At 50.4% G+C, this 17,853-nt stretch overlaps 1 protein-coding gene across 15 annotated transcripts in view; it reads right to left on the minus strand.

The window, feature by feature from the left end:
- Positions 1-869: 869 nt before the first annotated feature.
- The window catches only part of PLEKHA6 (pleckstrin homology domain containing A6), a 94,599-nt gene continuing 77,615 nt past the window's right edge, over positions 870-17,853 (minus strand). For all 15 annotated transcript variants that reach the window (XM_074977699.1, XM_074977692.1, XM_074977693.1 and 12 more), the window contains 8 exons: positions 15,120-15,249; positions 14,043-14,152; positions 12,330-12,512; positions 11,645-11,809; positions 10,876-11,009; positions 10,310-10,452; positions 9,183-9,306; positions 870-6,492 (listed from right to left, as the gene is read on the minus strand). In XM_074977699.1, the coding sequence (XP_074833800.1) occupies positions 9,191-9,306; positions 10,310-10,452; positions 10,876-11,009; positions 11,645-11,809; positions 12,330-12,512; positions 14,043-14,152; positions 15,120-15,249 (981 nt within the window). In that variant the 3' untranslated portion in view covers positions 870-6,492; positions 9,183-9,190. The remainder of the gene's footprint in view (positions 6,493-9,182; positions 9,307-10,309; positions 10,453-10,875; positions 11,010-11,644; positions 11,810-12,329; positions 12,513-14,042; positions 14,153-15,119; positions 15,250-17,853) is intronic.

The raw sequence follows: 17,853 nt of genomic DNA on the forward strand, positions 1-17,853 counted from the left end.
ATTCCATTCCCAGGAATGGAGTAGTGCCCTACTTTGAAGTTTAGGGTGAATTTAGCTGCGAAACTCTCTCTGTTAAGCATGTATGAATGGAGATTTTCAGAGGTTCCTCACTTGGCCAAATTTGGGTGAATTTTCACACAGATGGAAAAAGGCACATTCCCCACATGCTGACAACCTGCACCCCAAATTTCAAGTCCTCCATTCAAAGCATGATGGTGCTAGAGCTACAGAAAAAAAAAATTTAACATGGGCAAAGAAATGTATTCCCTGCTAGCCTTGTTCTTTGAAACGGCTGCACTATTTAAGCTGATTTTTTAAGGAAAAAAAGGTCAACTGGGAGCGCCCACTTATGAAAAATGTTAATTGGCAAAACTATAAGCAACTCAAACAAGGGCTTACAATAGAAATTGTTACCGGTTGCAGCCATAATACAATGCCCAGAGCTCAAGTTAACACCAACAAAAACAGCAGATTCTCAGCATCTCTGAAAACTGGTCCCCTAAATATGTCTAAGCATGTCCATCAATTAGTTATAGTTGCAAGAAGGACAAGCTCAACAAATCATCTATTCACAAACCATCAATTTTTATTTTATACAAACTTGAAAGGTACAAATGCAATTGTTTTTCCGTTTGCGAGACTGGATCATTTAATAGCTACATCTAAAACAAATGCTGCAGGGAAAATTACAAAGCCAACTACCATTTACTTAATTACTGGGAAGATTAAAACCCCCTTGGATTAGTGTGAAGAATTCAAGCTGCAGAAATGTGACAGCCATTTGACCCTTGGTTTCTTTGATCTAATGTTAAAGTAGTTGTCACCTAAGGTCACTATTATACAGAAAAAAAAAAGACACCAACATTACATTGTTTCTTAGATAGTTTTATTTGTCTAACTCTAGCAAAAATCAACTTTTGCCAACCCAACTCCCCAAAAATAATGTGCATAAATAGATTTTTTTTTATGCAAACAGTTTTTCTTACAAGAGTCGCTGGTATATGAAGGTGTTATGAAAATTAACCAAAATACAATTAAAATAATAAAAAAATACAGTTGCACAATACTGCAATATTGTGACCCTCAGCCACGCTACCGAGAGATCACAGCTTGTAATCTTGGAAACACATAGCGTGACAGTAGCGGAGATTGGTCACAGACACACCGTTTTTTTATTTGCTTAGTGGGGAGTTTTCCTTGATGTCCCCTCTGCATTGCTTAGGTCATGCATTAATGCCAGGAAGGTTCATTTTAGGAGCTCCCTGTGTCCTTCGCAGGAATCCCTATGTCTTTCAAGGGTGCTTAGCAGTGGGGTTACGTTCCTCTTCCACCGCTTCCTTTAAAAGCACATCACCCTCCTCTAGGAACTGTGCTGTTGAAGCTGAGAGTCAGGTGCCACCCAGCTGATCAGCAGAGCTCCCACAACCACCTACAGTGGGCAGCCTGTGTGTCTATTGGTGATGCAGAGCTGCACGTGCCAAAATTTATTCTGCCTACATAATGAAAAAATTAGAGGGAACTCCGCTGAGATGCAGGAGAGCCCTCTTCGTGGTGGGAGACTGGGTGGACACTTTGGTGGGAACTTCAAGTCAGCTCTTGGTTCCATCCATGACACAAAGATCAGTAAAGTCAGGGGGTGCCTTTCCACTGACATCAGTGGGTTTTTCATTGGGCCCTTAGAAACAATCCTTATGACCACCTTCTCCTTTACTTCGGCTCAGCTCCTGCACCCCACTTGGGTTCTGAGGGTTTCTCCCAGCACTGACTGCATTTTTCTCAGTTCAGCCTTTTACATCTGGGGACACATTCACAGCCAAGAGAGATGCAGCCACCACGCACTGAGGACACCCCCAGGGGCCTATGCCCTCAAAGGTGCACTTTGGGTGTGTTGGTGAGGTTAGCAGCTGAGCTTGTGAATGGGAGCCTTTTGCATTAGTCACCCCATCAAAGAGAAACCATTCACAACAACAAAAGGGAGGTAGAAACGTAACATTGGAACTCCATCTTAAAAAAAAAAACCCATACATTCACAGGGGTCCATGACTGTAGCTGCGTACTGGCAAGATGTCCTCTGCAATCCCCAATATGGTACAGTCCTATATGTCTTCATATACTGTGCCGTGTGGGCCACATTTTCAGCATCTGTAAATCAGCCTCTCCCCAAGGAGGTAAGAACTATACCAATTTACATCAGCTGAGGACCTGGCCCTACACAGAGCACTGCCTATTCAGGAACATGGAAATAAATGCATCATTTCTCAAAACTTACAGTTTTTACATTTTATTTTAAATAAATTTGCTTTTAATAAAAGCAGAAAATATATATATGTATATTTAAATACGTCTTTTTTTTTTTCTAATGAACTGGCGAAAAATCTCCTTTTGTAAATCTCTGGCAGGCTGATGCCAACAGCCAAGCAGAGAAAGAGACACAGAGACAGAGAGCAAGAGCATAACACAAAACAGTACCCCAGAAAAGGAGAGAAAAACAAATGCATATATATTATATAAATGTATAATTTCCACAAAACATATATTAAGGCATGTGTATCAAAATAAAGAGCTACCTTCATGAGTAATTGGGAGATTCCATTATGGGAGCAGGACTATTTTTTTCCCCAGGGATGTTGGAGGGAGGGAAGAAAGAAAGAAAGAAAGAAAGATCTGATTCAACAGGGAATGGGGAGATTTCTATTTCCTGCCAAGATTAAAGCTAGACAGACAGATAATTTAGAGAGCTGCTAACTAAATTCCATGAGGCAGAGAGGTTCCGTTTCCTTGGTTGTTATGTGTACTGTCAAATGAGAAAGGAGATCAGATTCACAAGCTCCATCAGACAGGCAGCCAGACCTCACTTCACTTGGCCAGTGGCATGGTTGGGAAGAAGCAGAAATCTTGGGCACTTGAGTCTTCTTTAGATTGCGGCTGGAGACGTGAACTCTCAGCAACAATCATTATCAGGCCGATGCCGAAAAGAAGCTAAGAAACAGATCGAGCTTGATTGCGTGTCTCCATTGCATTGCTTCTTCCAGAACTACCGCCTTGAGTTTTAAGTGTTAGGACAAGATTTTTCTTCCCCCTCATAGTGCAGACACAACGTCTCTAAAGTACAGCCTTTGACTGCCCACTTCTACACTCTGGTCTGAATTTAGTTTGTGTTCTATTGGGTTAATCCTAATTTTCACTAGGTAAAAGACAGAGCACACTCAGGTGCAAAAGGCCAGTATGGCCTAATGTGAGAACAGGGCACCTAATTGTTCTAGCAAATCCACAGGAAAGGGGCTTTTGACAAAACGGCTCACGTGGTATTCACACCTCCACTGGGGAAGCTTGATACTTGGAATTTTCCTATTTCAGGTCAGTGTCCTTACTCTGGGCTATTTCACATATCCTAATTTTGCACTCGAAGAAAGAAGATTTTGGAGTGCAGAAACAAGCCCCTGTTCTACTCAGAAGGGTCTCGTGTTTGAGCACAGGCCTCACTTTCAGATTTAGTCATTTTAAAATTCTATTCTCACAGAAAACCAAAATAGAATTTCAGATTTTAATTCAAATCCTACTATTTTCATAGACCATTCAAGAAAAATAATATTGCTGGGAACCCTCCATCCCGCCCCTCAGAAGGGTATTCTATATTTTTTGTGAATACTGGGCCTGATTTTCTAAAGACTTAACCTCCAAGTTAGACATGCTCACCAATATTGTAGTGGGAACTGCTGGGTGTGGGTCCTTTTAAAATCTATGCCCTTGTTTAGGTGCCTAAGTGGGAGCTGAGCACTTGCAAATTCACACTATGGGTGGAAAATACATTTGCTACTTGCATGCAGCCCTGATTTGGAGAAGGGACAAGGAAACCAACTCATAAAGACATAAGAAACCTCCCTCCTCAAAACCACGACTTGAAGTGAGCTATCAGTGTTACATCTTATCCAGAAGACACCATCTCCAGCAGTGCCTAGGTCCCACCATCGTGGCTTTGGTCCGGTGCAGTGACCCCTGTCAGCTGTGCACTTTTGCAGTCGCTCAGGAGAGATTCAAAGGCCACCCAGCTGATTAGTAGAGTGCCCACAGCTAGGCTTTCATTTCCCCAGGTTGTGCACATTTGCACATGCATGGGTGCACACAGCAAAATTTATTCCACTCGTGGATGGAAAAGATTAAAGGGAACGTTAGTTCGGTGCCAAATCAGAGAAGACCACTGAAATTGCAGCCACCTTCTTAAAATCGTAGATGTTCTCTGAAGGCTTCCACAGCCAACTGACCTTCTCACGTGTGAGTTCCCATTTGGGAAGCCAATGTGCTGAATAATGCTAGGTTTTGCAAACCCAAATGGCTAAGGCAGTTCTGATAAGCATCACAAGAGCAGCTAACCTCTCAGATGCTTCTCTGAACTATGTCGCTTCCACGGCCCCGAATTCTCCCCCTCCTATAGACGATTCTTCCCTCAGTGTACTAAGAAAACAACAAAGCCACATCTGGAAGAGCAGACGCCTCAGAAAGAATTGAAAGACCAGAGAACATGGAGCAAAGCCAGTGCAGAAGTGACTCAGCGCCATTCACACCTGATCTCAGTTATTCCCAAGCATCAGAGCAGCTAATCTAGCTTGGCAGGAGAAAAGAACCTCAAAGCGGTCCTTGTCTCAGTGCAGTGAGTTACGAGTGTAAATTCCTAGTGTGCTGTTCCATGTGCAAATAGAGCGAGACTCATAGACGTTAGCGATGGATACAGAGCCTATTCCCAAATGCTGGAGCAGAAATGTTTTCTATGTAGGAGCTGCCAGACCGGATCAGAGGAGGTGGCCATGCAGTGCCGTAGCCTGTCTCACCAGCAGCAGCTGCTTCAGAAGATGCAAGAACCCTGCAGTAGGCGGTTATGGAGTGACTAGTCCTGGGGGAAGTTTCTCCCTTGTCCTGTCCATTAGAGGCTGGGAATCTGGAAAGCAGTGCGATTAGACCCCCTCACAGCTATGCTCCTATTCCCGTGGGCCTCACAGCGCTGGCGTCCCCTCCCTTTGGGGGCAAAACAGTGCTCTTCAAACAGAGCAAGAGAGACAGCTACAGAACTGACATGGTTCCTGCCAAGACCACTGCAAGAAATGCCATTCAGGGTCCCCTCCAGGCCATCCAAGACTGGGAACCAAGAGTTAGATGGGGCACTCTGCTCCCAGGTGAGACACACCCTTGGAATGCCGTAGACAGAGAGAGAGCGTGCTGGTCACTCAGTCACTTCTCCAGCATTATGCCCAGTCCAGCATTATGTAACAGGCCCAGTTGTAGCTTGAGTGTGTGCACACATTCGTGGGTGTACACTTAAGGATGTGAGTACACACTGCTACCAGCTCCTCTCTTCCACCCCACTCCCATCCACATACAAATGCAAGAAATGAACACTGCCCTGTGTAAAACAAAACTCTTAGGAAGGGCACTGATTGGTACTCTCCAGAACCTGCTGCGGCCCAAGAAAATAAAAAAATCCCTACGCCTGTTTGCCTTTCTCCTCATCATCCCCACGTGCAAACCGATCCCTCCTGAAAGCATCAAGGCTTCTTCGCCTTGTCACCAACACCAGCCACTTGGGCTCTTCTAGCCCCAGACCGCTGTCTCGTTCAGACCCTTGCTACATGCCCACAAACATTGCACAGACTTGCTGTCCCACACCACCCTAAGCCCTGGAGGGGAAGCACTAGTATTTCACAGACACAGCTACATGCCGCCAGCTTTGCAGATCCCTTAACTGCTCCCAGAAGCCTTTTCCTTCCCTGGCTCCCGTTTCCATCTGTCCATCCCAGATGCTTGCTCCTTCCTTCCCTTGGATGCTCATGGGCGTGAGGGGAGGCGTGTGGCTGTGCTGGGTTTTGCAGGTGGCGAGCTTCAGAGATTCAAGCTGCTAACAGCGTTTCCAAGCCGGGGCCTGGAGAAGGCGCATGGAGAATGCAGATGGGCTGCTCACGTCAGTGGAGAGATAGGACAACCTCCAACGGCAGCCATGGCTTGGTCCCCAAGCAGAAGCCCCTTCTGGACACAAGTCAAATATCTCAGTGTGGAAAGCAAGCCCCACGGCTTCCAGTGCAACACCATCTTCATGATGAGATATTCCAGCCACAGAACAGAGTGTTGTGCTGCAGAAGATCTCTGCCCGGAAGTTATGCCAGCCGTGGAGAGAGGCCATCTCCCACACTGCAACAGATTTCATGCATGTCCTTTGCTGCTTTAGCAGTGATTGACGGGCATGGCAGCCCGCCCCCCATGGCACTGCCTCCTGGAATGGCAGGGGTCACAGAGAGAAGTCTCCCGCACTCTTGCTGGCAGTGGGCACCTTCTCACAACAGCCTTGTCCTGGACGAGCTCACCACTGGTGAGCGGAAGGGGCTTGGGGAGAACCGAAAGCAATGAGCCAGGAAAGGTTCGGTAGTTGAGGCGGGACGCGCGAGTTCGTGGGTTAAAAAGTGGCTCCATGGAACTTCACTGCGTTCACAGCAGCCAGGGCTTGAGCTGCAGGGAGGAGAGGAGAATGAGTCAGGGCAGGTCTGCACTAGACCTTGAAGTCGATTGCAGATACTCAATTCCAGTTATGACAATGGCATAGCTGGAATTCCCATATCTACGATCGACTTATCTGGCCATTCGCACTGAGGGAGGTTGACGGGAGGAACTGTACTGTTGACCTCCCTCACAAGACGGAAGAGCACAGGGCTTGACGTTGACCCCTGACAGTTTGATTTTGCACTTCCTCTCTAGGTGTGTGAAATCGACCCCTGGATGATCTGCCGGGTTGTGTAGGTGTACCCTGAGAAGCCTGGGCCCTCCACCTGCCAGGAAGTGCGGCAGAGCTGACCCTGCATCACACCCCAAGGTGGGAACTCTCGTGGAGCAGCTTCACCTAATTCACACCAGGGGGCGCGGTCCCCTGCAAACCGCACTGCACTGGGACATATTGTATCTATGATACGGGTGAGTGGCATTGCGGGTCCCCCAGTGGCTAAAAGCCAGGGAAGACAGGCCCTGCTATCCCTCCACCAAGCAGGTCTCTCCCCGCTTGCTGTCCTGCCTGTGGGCCAGAGTCCCTACCTGGGCAGCTGTCTGCTAGGGATGGCAGGAGATTTCAGTGTCCAAAGACGTTTATTCCGTAGCCGCTCTGCTGACAAGTCAGCGCTAGCTTGGAGTTGCGTGCCCGACAGGACGCACGCTGAGACCCACCCAGTCTGATCAAAGCAAAGCAAAGCATTTCTGGAGCTTATGCTCATCCTGTCTCCTTGGTTTTTGGTCATCCTTCTCAAAGTCAGCTATTGACATGGCTGTGTCTACATAGTGAAGGGAATCAGTCTCTCTCCATGCTGGGTGCGTCATTTTTCTTGCCCATTTTCTCCTCCAATTTGCACCCTTGACTCCCACTGCGGTCACTTCTGATTTACAGTGGATTTAAAAAAGGTGAGAGTTTGGCCACAACATGAGCTTACTCCATTCAGTGCATTGGCAAAGTAAGCTATAAGGAATGGTTATGGCTTAGCCAGGACCACTTAGTCTTGAAATGGGCAGACACCAGGCACTCCCATGCAGCTGGGCTGCATTATTTCAAGTAACTGAGTCCTCAGTACAAGTGGGCCACACCATCAGGTTTTCGTTTGTACCCAGAAGGAAATCCTGGAGACAAGTCATAGGGCTGAAGAGGGGATAGGAGCAAGCTCCTCCACTAGCAGAGAACAATCAATAATTTTTTAAAAATGTATTTCAAAAATCAATTTTTAAAATATAAATTCAATACACTGTTCTTGTAAAAAATAAATGTATTTAAAATTTAAAGTAAATGTATGACAACCTACACGTGGGCCTAAACTTACGGTAGACAATAATTTAATATCAATAAAAATATAATATTCAAGCAGTGCATATTTGTTGCCAAAGTTTTAGAGAAAGTCCAGTCACTGAACTGGTGGAAGTCACCAGAAAAGCAGCTGACACCTGAAGTGCAAAATTAGCTTTTGACAACAGTAACCTCTTCTGTGGGTGGAGAAACAGGTTATTTTCTTTGCTTTAGTGTGTTCAGTTAAATGACTGATATGTTCAAAGCTGAGGAACCCTAGTAGGAACTGAAATAAGCAAGTTTGCTCTCCTCCACCAGGCTCTGACTGAAACGAAGAGTGAGAAGAGCAGATAAATTGCCCTAAAATCATGAAGGGCAGGGTGACCAGTGGCAGCCAGGGCTATTCACGGACTACAGTTGATGGCTCCCGTCTTTCTTTATCAAAACATGTTTTACATTTAAAACTGGATTTATAAAACTTACTTTTTCTTCTGTATTCAGCACATTTCAGGTACTTTTATTTAACTGCTAAAAACATTTAAAGTCTTGTTTTTGTGCTCTTTAAACTGAACTTTAATTTCCATCCAAATGGAGCTTGGCATGAATTGTATAAAAATGAATGATTATCTAATACATAAGAAAAGCATCATTCCCCATTTGCTAACCATCATAAAAGCCAAGTCTGAATACATATATGTTATGCAATCTAACCCTTAAATAAACACGTATCATCTGGTCCAACACTAGTTAGCAAAAAATACCACCAAATTGTACTCACCAATGAGAATCACACACACACACACACCCCTCTTAGAACTGGAAGGGACCTTGGGAGGTCATCTAGTCCAGTCCCCTGCTGTCTTGGCAGGACCATCTGTGACATCTATGTGCCCCAATCCCTAAATGGCCTCCTCAAAGATTGAACTCACAACCCTGGGTTTAGCAAGGCCAATGCTCAAACCACCAAGCTACTCCTCCCCGAAAATAAAAATAAGGAAATCACTAAATGATTAAAATTGGTTATTTAAAATCATGGCTTCCTACTTGTTGATTTAAATCGTGATTAAAATCTCTTTGATTTAACTCAATCCTCCCTGCCGTGCAGTTCCATTGACTTCAGTGGGGCTATTCCAGTTTGTCCTAGTGGAGATTCCTGCAGGGACTCAAAAGAAGGCCCTGGACAATCGGTGTTCTGCGTTCCAAGCCCCTTGCTCCATGGGAGGGGACTGGGCTAAGACGGCAGAAGAGAGTGTTAGCTCGGGGAGAAGTCACATATGAATGGATGATGGGAAGGGGCGACTCTGAGTGAGGTTCCTGCTATCGCCCCCAGAGGCTGAGGTGTATGCAGGATGAGATGAAGTACAATATAAAAGGTGCTTACTTCATGGCTCAGACACGCATAAAATGACTGCAGTCGCCGACCCGGGATGACTCAGACGAGAGGGGGTTTGTCGGTGGAGTCAGGGAAGCTGGGGAAGTGGGAGGGCTCGGGGTGGCACACTGAGCTGGAAACGAGAAATGGAAAAGGACGTGAACACAGTGCTGCAGCAGGCAAGGGGACAATGGAAGCCAGGCAAGGAGCAACTTCCAGAGGAAGCCAGAGAGGGTTACAGGACGGGGCTAGAAAAAGGAAGGAAACATGGTCAGAAACAACAAAGAGATACAAATGGTACCCCCCCAGCAAGCACATGGGAGCTCCGTGCTAGGATCCTCCTCAACGAAGGCCAAGCTGGCTGGCAGTGTCTGTCTGCAGGGATGCAGACGTGGGACACAGTAAACCCTCACCACAACAGCCTCCCACAACACACTGCCTGTCCAGGGCGCAGGCCTTTTGTACTTGGCCTTAGAGCTGGGGCAAGACAGCACAAAGCTGTTTGACCTGAAAAGGACGGATTACTGGGGGCAAGTTTTACAAAAAATATAGAAAAAAGGGGTTAGATTTTTCATAGGATTTCCCCCACAGACCTGCCCCTTTCTTCAGCTGCTTCTGCTCAAAGTCCCTGCAGAACACCAGAGTCCCACTGAAGATCCTGGAAAACAGGTGCTCCCAGAGACAGACTGACCCAGCCCACTCTGTCCAACATATGTTGCCATATCCTAGTCTAGTCAAGTCTTAGAGGGGTCACCATGTTAGTCTGTATCTGCAAAAACAGTGAGGAGTCCTCTGGCACCTCAGAGACTAACAGATGTGGGAATAGGCTTTCCTGGGTACAAATCGCTTTGTCACGCAGAGGTGATTTGTGAGGGGAATCCAAGAGAGGGATGAGAGAGGCACCAGCAGGTGTCCCTGCCCTGAGCCCTCCCTGGCCCTGCCCTGCCCATGCTATGCGCCTATTTTATGTCTAAAGGCCCTTTCTCTGTATCTAGCCTCATGCACACACCCCACACTGGCCATGTCATTATTACCCCCACTCTGGTTTGCCCCTTCTCGGCATAGGCGCCCCGGGCAGCTCCTGGGCGTCATGTTTTACCACGAGGCAGCAGTTCATTGCCTCCTGAGTGCCTTACCAGAGAGCATGCGGCCCAGCCTGGAGGCTTCCGTTGCCAAGGTGCAGGATATCTCTATCCTCTTCTCCTGCTCCTGGAGCTGCGTTTCTGGGTCCTGCGGCGTGTCCACCTCTCCTTCACTTAGGGGAATCACGTTCTGCAAGCTGCGGCGGAGAGAGACTGGTGTTACCATCCCCGTGCCCCCTGCCAGCTGCAGCAACGGCCTGGCCTAAAATACAGGGCACACTCACAGGGCCTAATACACGCAGGGTACTCTGGGCCAGAACGACCGGGTGATTGGGCAGAAGCATAGCTGGAGGAGATGAATGGATAGAGAGGAGGTGGGTGGATGTCTGAGTGGATTGGTAGACAGATGGGTGGCTGGCTGGGTGAGTAATGTAATGAGTTAGTGGGCGAATGAATACATGAATCAGGAGGCTCCATGAATGAATAGCTGAGTGAATGGATCGGTAGGTGCGCAAAGGGACACACGACAGCTGTAGCGGATGGTGGATGGTCAGAGAGAGGGAACGACGGAGGGGGCGGCAACATGGCACAGCCAGGGCTGGAATGGGCAATGCCATTACCTGGATTTGGCAATGAGAGTCTTTATCCTTTCCACTTTCTTCTGCTTCTCCTTCATCTCTTCAGGGCTCAGGGGGGTGTCCGGTTCCAACTCAATGTACCGCTCTGGAATGGGGACCTTGTCTGGGGTGGAGAGCTAGCAGGAGGCAAAAGCAGGGCTTGAGTCCAGGGATCTGCAGCCAACTGAGGATTCTGGGGGATTGGGGAGCACACCATAGAGAGTACCCATCCCTTCTCCAGCACCCAGCCATCCACCATGGCTCACACCACCTGCTCTAGAACCCTAATATCACCTGTGCCTCCCCCAGCACCCACACAGCCTGCTCTAGAGCCCAGATATTACCTGTCCCTGCTTCAGGGCTCAAACAACCTGTTCTAGGACCCAGATATCACCTGTCCCTGCTCTAGCACCCAGCTCCCTCCTTCAGGGCTCACACAACCTGCTCTAGGACCCATATCTCACCTGTTCCTGCTCTAGCACCTCTCTGTAATCCAGAACCAGCACGACATCCACCCCCGGTCTAGATCCTACATGACACTCACCTACACTGCATCCTCCTCTGCCCAGCCCTTGTGTCTGCGCCCGCTCCCAGTCCCAGGCTCAAGTCCCTGAGCATCACAAATGCCAGAACGACCTGTACCTCCAGCCCAGGCACCATGCCCTCTCCTCTGCCCTGTGCCCACGCTGTCTCTGAGATGCTGTGCCCCCACACCGTGTGCACGGTGCCCACAGCAACCTGCCCTCCTGCCACACCTGCGACCAGGCCTCACCTCCTTACTGATGTCCACATCGTAGTGCTGTGGCTCCAGCTCCATCTTGCGCAGCCGGGCGATCTCCTCCCTCGGTGTCTCGTAGACTTTGTCGGAGTCCTCAGTGCGCAGTGCAGCCTCCAGGTCAGAGATGTCCACCTCGTGGGTGCTGCGGTGTCGGCGCACCTGGAATGAGGTGGTCCCAGGAGTCTTGGGCCGCTGCTGGCTCCCAGAAGGCCACTCTGTCTCGCTGGCTCCTGCCCCGCTCAGGCCTCCACAAGCCCCAGGGTCTTTTCTGACTGTCCGTCCCTGCCCACCACCACCGCATCAGAGCGACTCACACACCTGCTTTCCTGGAAAGCTCTTCCCCATTTCCCTCATACATCCTTCAAACACCTCACCATGGGCTTCCCTCACACCCCATCAGCTCTCCTCTTCCTGGGCCAAACATCTCACTACTCCCCCACTGCAGGCCCCAGCCTTAGTAATAATGATACCATCTACTCTGCTGCGGCGCTTCCCATCAGTACAGCTCAACTTGCTTTTCAAAGGAAGACAGTATCTTTATCCCCAATATACAGATGGGAGAACTGAGGCATGGGACAGGGAACTGACTCACCCTGGGTCACCACGATGTTGCTTTGAGGAAGACCCCTGGGAGAACTGCAAATTCCCCACCCATCGACTGACATGGGGACGTCCTTACCACTTTGTAAGATGCGGGTGCCTTGGCGCTGGGGGCATCTGGCTGCTGACTGGTGGGGAGCTGCAAACTCCGCCTCTTTTCCTTCATGGATCCGCTTTGGTGGCGCTTCATCCGGTCGATCTGCTCCTCCACGCTCATTTTTGGCTTCATCTCATTGGCAAACACAGCGCTCTTTGGCCTGTCCTGGAGAGAGTCCCCAAAGGCCCACGGTTACACAGGGGTCTTTAACCTTGGTGCAAGCCCTAGGACCCCAGTCGTGGTCTCAGACATGACACAGGTCACCCATGTCATGAGGCTGCTGCTAACCACTTGCTGCCTAGGGGACAGGCTTCTATAGCTGTGTCTACACGTGCACGCTACTTCGAAGTAGCGGCACTAACTTCGAAATAGCGCCCGTCGTGGCTACACGCGTCGGGCGCTATTTCGAAGTTAACTTCGACGTTAGGCGGCGAGACACCGAAGTCCCTAACCTCATGAGGGGATCGGAATAGCGCACTACTTCGACGTTCAACATCGAAGTAGGGACCGTGTAGACGATCCGCGTCCCGCAACGTCGAAATTGCCGGGTCCTCCATGGCGGCCATCAGCTGGGGGGTTGAGAGACGCTCTCTCTCCAGCCCCTGCGGGGCTCTATGGTCACCGTGGGCAGCAGCCCTTAGCCCAGGGCTTCTGGCTGCTGCTGCGGCAGCTGGAGATCCATGCTGCAGGCACAGGGTCTGCAACCAGTTGTAGGCTCTGTGTATCTTGTGTTGTTTAGTGCAAATGTGTCTGGGAGGGGCCCTTTAAGGGAGCGGCTTGCTGTTGAGTCCGCCCTGTGACCCTGTCTGCAGCTGTGCCTGGCACCCTTATTTCGATGTGTGCTACTTTGGCGTGTAGACGTTCCCTCGCTGCGCCTATTTCGATGTGGTGCTGCGCAACGTCGAAGTTGAACATCAACATTGCCAGCCCTGAAGGACATGTAGACGTTATTCATCGAAATAGCCTATTTCGATGTCACCACATCGAAATAGGCTACTTCGATGTAGGCTTCACGTGTAGACATAGCCTATGTGAGACAACCAGCACCACAGCTGCAGGTCCTGGGAAGCCCGGGATGGGGAGAACATGGGGGCTGCAGGTCTGGCCTGAGGAACATCAGCAGCACAGAGCAACGGTGGGGCGCAAGGCGGGGCTAGCAGGGGGCTGGGGTTGAGACTGAGCAGTCCTGGCAGAGCCGCGTGCGCTGGTAGGGCTGGTCCGGAGAGAGCACCCCCTCGGCTGTGGGGCAGACAGGCAGGCACAGACCCTGAATTTGACGCAGACATTCAGACTGCGTTAGGGGCCTGGGGGAGGATTCCCAGGCCTCGCAGGGGAGGTGGGCGTTATCTGGTTAGTGAGACTGGAGGTGCTGCACACGCGGCTCTTCCTTTGCCTCAGGTGCCACGTCCTCGTGTCCACACAGCTCAGACCGACGCCGGCTCCTGCCCCAGCCCCATCTCCTCACAGCTCCAGGGACGCTTGGCAAACGGGCTGCAAAGCCAGGCAGGTCATTGGGCTCCCTGCAGCTTATCCCAGTCCCTTCCCCCTCTGCACTAGTGCTGCCGCCCCACAGCCCATCCCAGCTGCGCTAGCACAGCCCTGACCCACACGCCTGCAGCCCTTCTGCCTCCCGCTCGGCCCTGCACTCCACCTGGGGATCCCTCGCGCCAGGCAAGGCAGAGAGCTGCAGCCTACCTGGGAGCTCAGGCCATTGGAAACAGCACTGGTGCTCCTCCTGATCACACCCGAAGCAGGCGCCGAATCCTCATCAGTGGGAGACTTGGTCCTTGGGGGAACGATGCCCACTGGGGGAAAGCAGAGCAGGAGGAAAACGTCTGAGCCTCAAAGCAGCTGGCTGCCCCCGGCACTGCAGGCCCAGGGGGTGGCTCCAGGGCTCCATGCCAGTTTGGGACAGGAGAAGAGCAGCCCTGAGCTGCCGGTTGCCCGGGTGGTTCACTGCTCCTTGCCCTTTCCCTGCGCGGGGCATGCAGGGCGTGCTCACAGGGCTGGTCCCAGGGGCCGGCTGCATATCTCTGTGCTATTCAGGGGAATGCTGTCAGTTCATTCAGCTCTGGGAATTCGGCCAGACACGTGGCCCGTCCCTCGCTCCTTTCTCACAGCCCCAGAATCCCATGAGAACATTATGAACCCCCTTTTACAGAGGGGAAACTGACAGACAGAGTGGGAATGTGACCTCACCCCAAAGCAACACCACCATCCAGTACAGAGCCGGAACCCGAACCCGGGAGTCCTGTCTGCCAGCTGCCTGCTGGGATTATTAGACCAATGCAATCATATTGTGTGCTGCAGATGGAGCGTGCTGAGGAAGGGCTGCTGTGTTAATGCTCTGAAGAGCCCCTGCCAGGCAGGGGGTGGCACAGAGTCTCCTAGTCCCCCTGCAGGACAATCACCTAACTTGGGCGGATGTTGGCATTAGAGGGCCTGACAAGACCCTGACTCCCAGATGCTGCAGGATGCGATAGCCTCTCTCCAGAAAGGTAGGAGGAAGTGATAGCAGGACTTCCTTCCACCTCCTTCCAACCCTCCCAGTAGCGTTCTCCATAGGGCACAAGCAGATGGCTCACTGCACCCTCTTAAAATCTGCCCTGCCTGGATATTGGTAGAGAAATTCTGCCCACCCGAAGCCTCCTTCTGGGGTCACCCTGAGATTCTGGTGCCTCCAGCCCTGATCTCCCCTGCTTGGACTTAATGAGCGGAAGAGGAGCAGACCTTCGCTGAGATGGCGCAGGAGTGGGGAGCGGGGGAGGATACCTTTGTTGAGAGCTGTTTGCTTCTCAGCCTCCTGCTCTTGCCTTGTTTGCACTAAGCCAACCTCCATGGCTGGTAGGGGGCCAGAGCTCCGATGAGCATCTCTCTTATTGTGCTCGAAGCTGGACTTGGACTGCGGAGAAAAAGGGGGTATGCTGGTGAGCACCCGACCTGTCCAGGAAAAGCCGCCAGCAGGGCATCCTCTGTCTTTGGACCTCTGCCACTCATTAGCCAGGGGGACAGCTGACAGAGAGGACACATGCACCAGGAAGACGCACAGACACACACAAAATGGCAACTGCGAGGAGCATCTAGCCAGGTTTTCCTTTTGATCAAAGACCACCCCCGCGCCCCTTCCCTGCCACAGGCAACAAGGAAAACAAAACCCAGGCTGCTTCTGAGCTGCAGAGCTAGGACCAGGCATGATCTAGAACATCCGTTTTCACAGGCTGGAGCTAGGGTCAACCAAGGTCACTTGTTCTGGCTTTGCCCTGTGTTTCAGCAGCATCATTGGCTAACTAATTGGTGCAGGATGTTTTGCTCATCTTGTGAAACAAATACAAGACACACTTGCCCTGTGGCGAGACCTGCTGCTGTTTTTCTTTTGGGTTGGGGAATGTGGATTTCCTCTCCTGGGATCTGACCCAAAGCCCTGTGAAGTCAATGGAAAGGTTCCCACCGATTTCCATGGACCACAGTTTATTTAAATATAAAGTTCAAATTAGTTGTGAAATGTGCATGCAAAAGAGAGGTTAAAGAAAAATGTGAAGGAAACAGTGATTGGTAAAATAATTTTCTTATAACATACTAAAAAGTTATAGGGTAATAAAGGTTTTACAGAAATTACCTTCTGGGATCTTGCTGCAATATCGTAAGTGAAAAATAATATTCCTTCATCCCCTCCCTCACCTGTTGCTAGTGGCCAAGGACATGCTGGGAAATGGAGTCCTTTCCCTGCTCCAGGGCCAGTTCTCTAGGCAGGGAGCTGGCGAAGGAACCACAGCATCCAGGGTTCCTTGGGTTCTGCTATCATGCCCTGCACAGTGCAGCAGGGAGGAAGGGGGAGAGACTGAACATGGGGGGGTGCGTTTGCATCCTTTACACACCCCCACATATGGGCCTGATGTGCACTGTTTTGCATGCCCAAGTATCCATCCGCACCCACTAGCATGTATTTTGCATGGGTGAGGTCACTTAGCTGCATGAATTCTTGTGCTTTTTTGCAGGAGTTAAGTATTCACGTTTTAGCCCCTTTAATCTAAAATGGTGAGAGCTCTCCAGGACCTCACAGACAAGAGAAGACACAGCTGAATCTACCAAAGACCAGGAATTTACAGGCCTACTTGTGCACTCATGTGGGTGGGAATCAGAAGTGACACAACTGAAATTAGTGCAGGTCTGTTGGCGTGAGATCAGAACCAGGCTCTGGACAGTTAGCTTGTTACAGCCCAACACCTGTTTGCTGGCAACAATGGGAAGTACAATTATCCCAGGCTGGAGTAAGGAAAGCCAGAGAGAGAACAGAAGCCAAAAGCAAAACAGGAACCAGGCTGCTCAGCTGTGAGGCTGCACATTTGGGTCTCCTCTCCTTCCGATGTCAACTGGAAGTCCATCAGCTATTCAAGGCCTTTCACTGGCCAAAGGAAGAACCACAGTGAGGCCAGAAGAAGGCTCTGAAATGCTCTGTCCCCTGCATGGTGGGTCCATAATGGTTGCATCCCTGCATCCTGGCTTTCACAGCCTCCCCGGGGCTGGCCCAGTAACCCTTTCTCCACATGGAGATGAGGCTGGTTGTCAGGTGTTTCACAGCACTTGTCTTTGGAGATCCCTCACCCAGTTCAAATGGGCCCAACAGCGGTTTGCCAGACGCAGACCTGAGGGCAGTCTTTGGGCAAGGTTCACAGACCATGGACAATAAGAATACTTTAGCTGCGCTAATCTCAAAGGAGGGCGTCATGTGCCTCATTGGGCAGAAGGTGAAACTGAGGCACAAAGTGAGGCAGCAACTCGCCCATGACGAGTGGCACAGCTGGGAACAGAACCTTGGTCCGGACCAGTGCCCAACTCATCAGGCCATCTTGGCTGCCAATAAGCAATTAAGACGGCCGAGTTCACTAACTTCTGCAAAGGGGAAGGGATTCTGGCTAGAACGCCCACTTTAGAATCCTGCATGAATCTAGAATTAAGCACAGGTGTTTCCTGGGTGACTGGGCCTGGCTGCAGAAAGGGCTCAGGCACAGCCTGTTTCTTTGACAGCCACTGCCCTCGCCAATCCTTCTCCAGCCTGGCCATGGACATTCATTGCACCAAGCAATGCTCCCACTAATTTTTAAAACCCTGGGTGGATTTTTTCCATCCATGTGCAGAACAATTTTATGTGCACCAAGGCATGTGCAAATGTGCACCACCACTCGAAACACAGGCTGTGGGTGGTTGTGAGTGCACTGCTAATCAGCTGGGCATCACCTGAATCTCTGCTGACCAGCCGCACAAGTGCACAGCTTACAGGGAACACTGATGCTATGCAACACCCAACGGGCAGCTTGCTCCCTGTACCTCCCCATTGTCTGCAGCTAGAGAGAGAGGGGTCACTTCTGCTGTGCATCCTCCCTCTTTATCCCCAGGGCTCTCCTGCTAGCTGACTCTGGTTCCTGGGGGGTGGGATCACTGCATGCCATTGGTGCAGAGCTCCGCTCCGGAGGTGCTTGGATACCTGTCCCCTCTTCACCTCGCCAAT

This window comes from Carettochelys insculpta, chromosome 26 (genome assembly GCF_033958435.1).
Source record: "Carettochelys insculpta isolate YL-2023 chromosome 26, ASM3395843v1, whole genome shotgun sequence".
Classification (NCBI taxonomy): Eukaryota; Metazoa; Chordata; order Testudines; family Carettochelyidae; genus Carettochelys; species Carettochelys insculpta.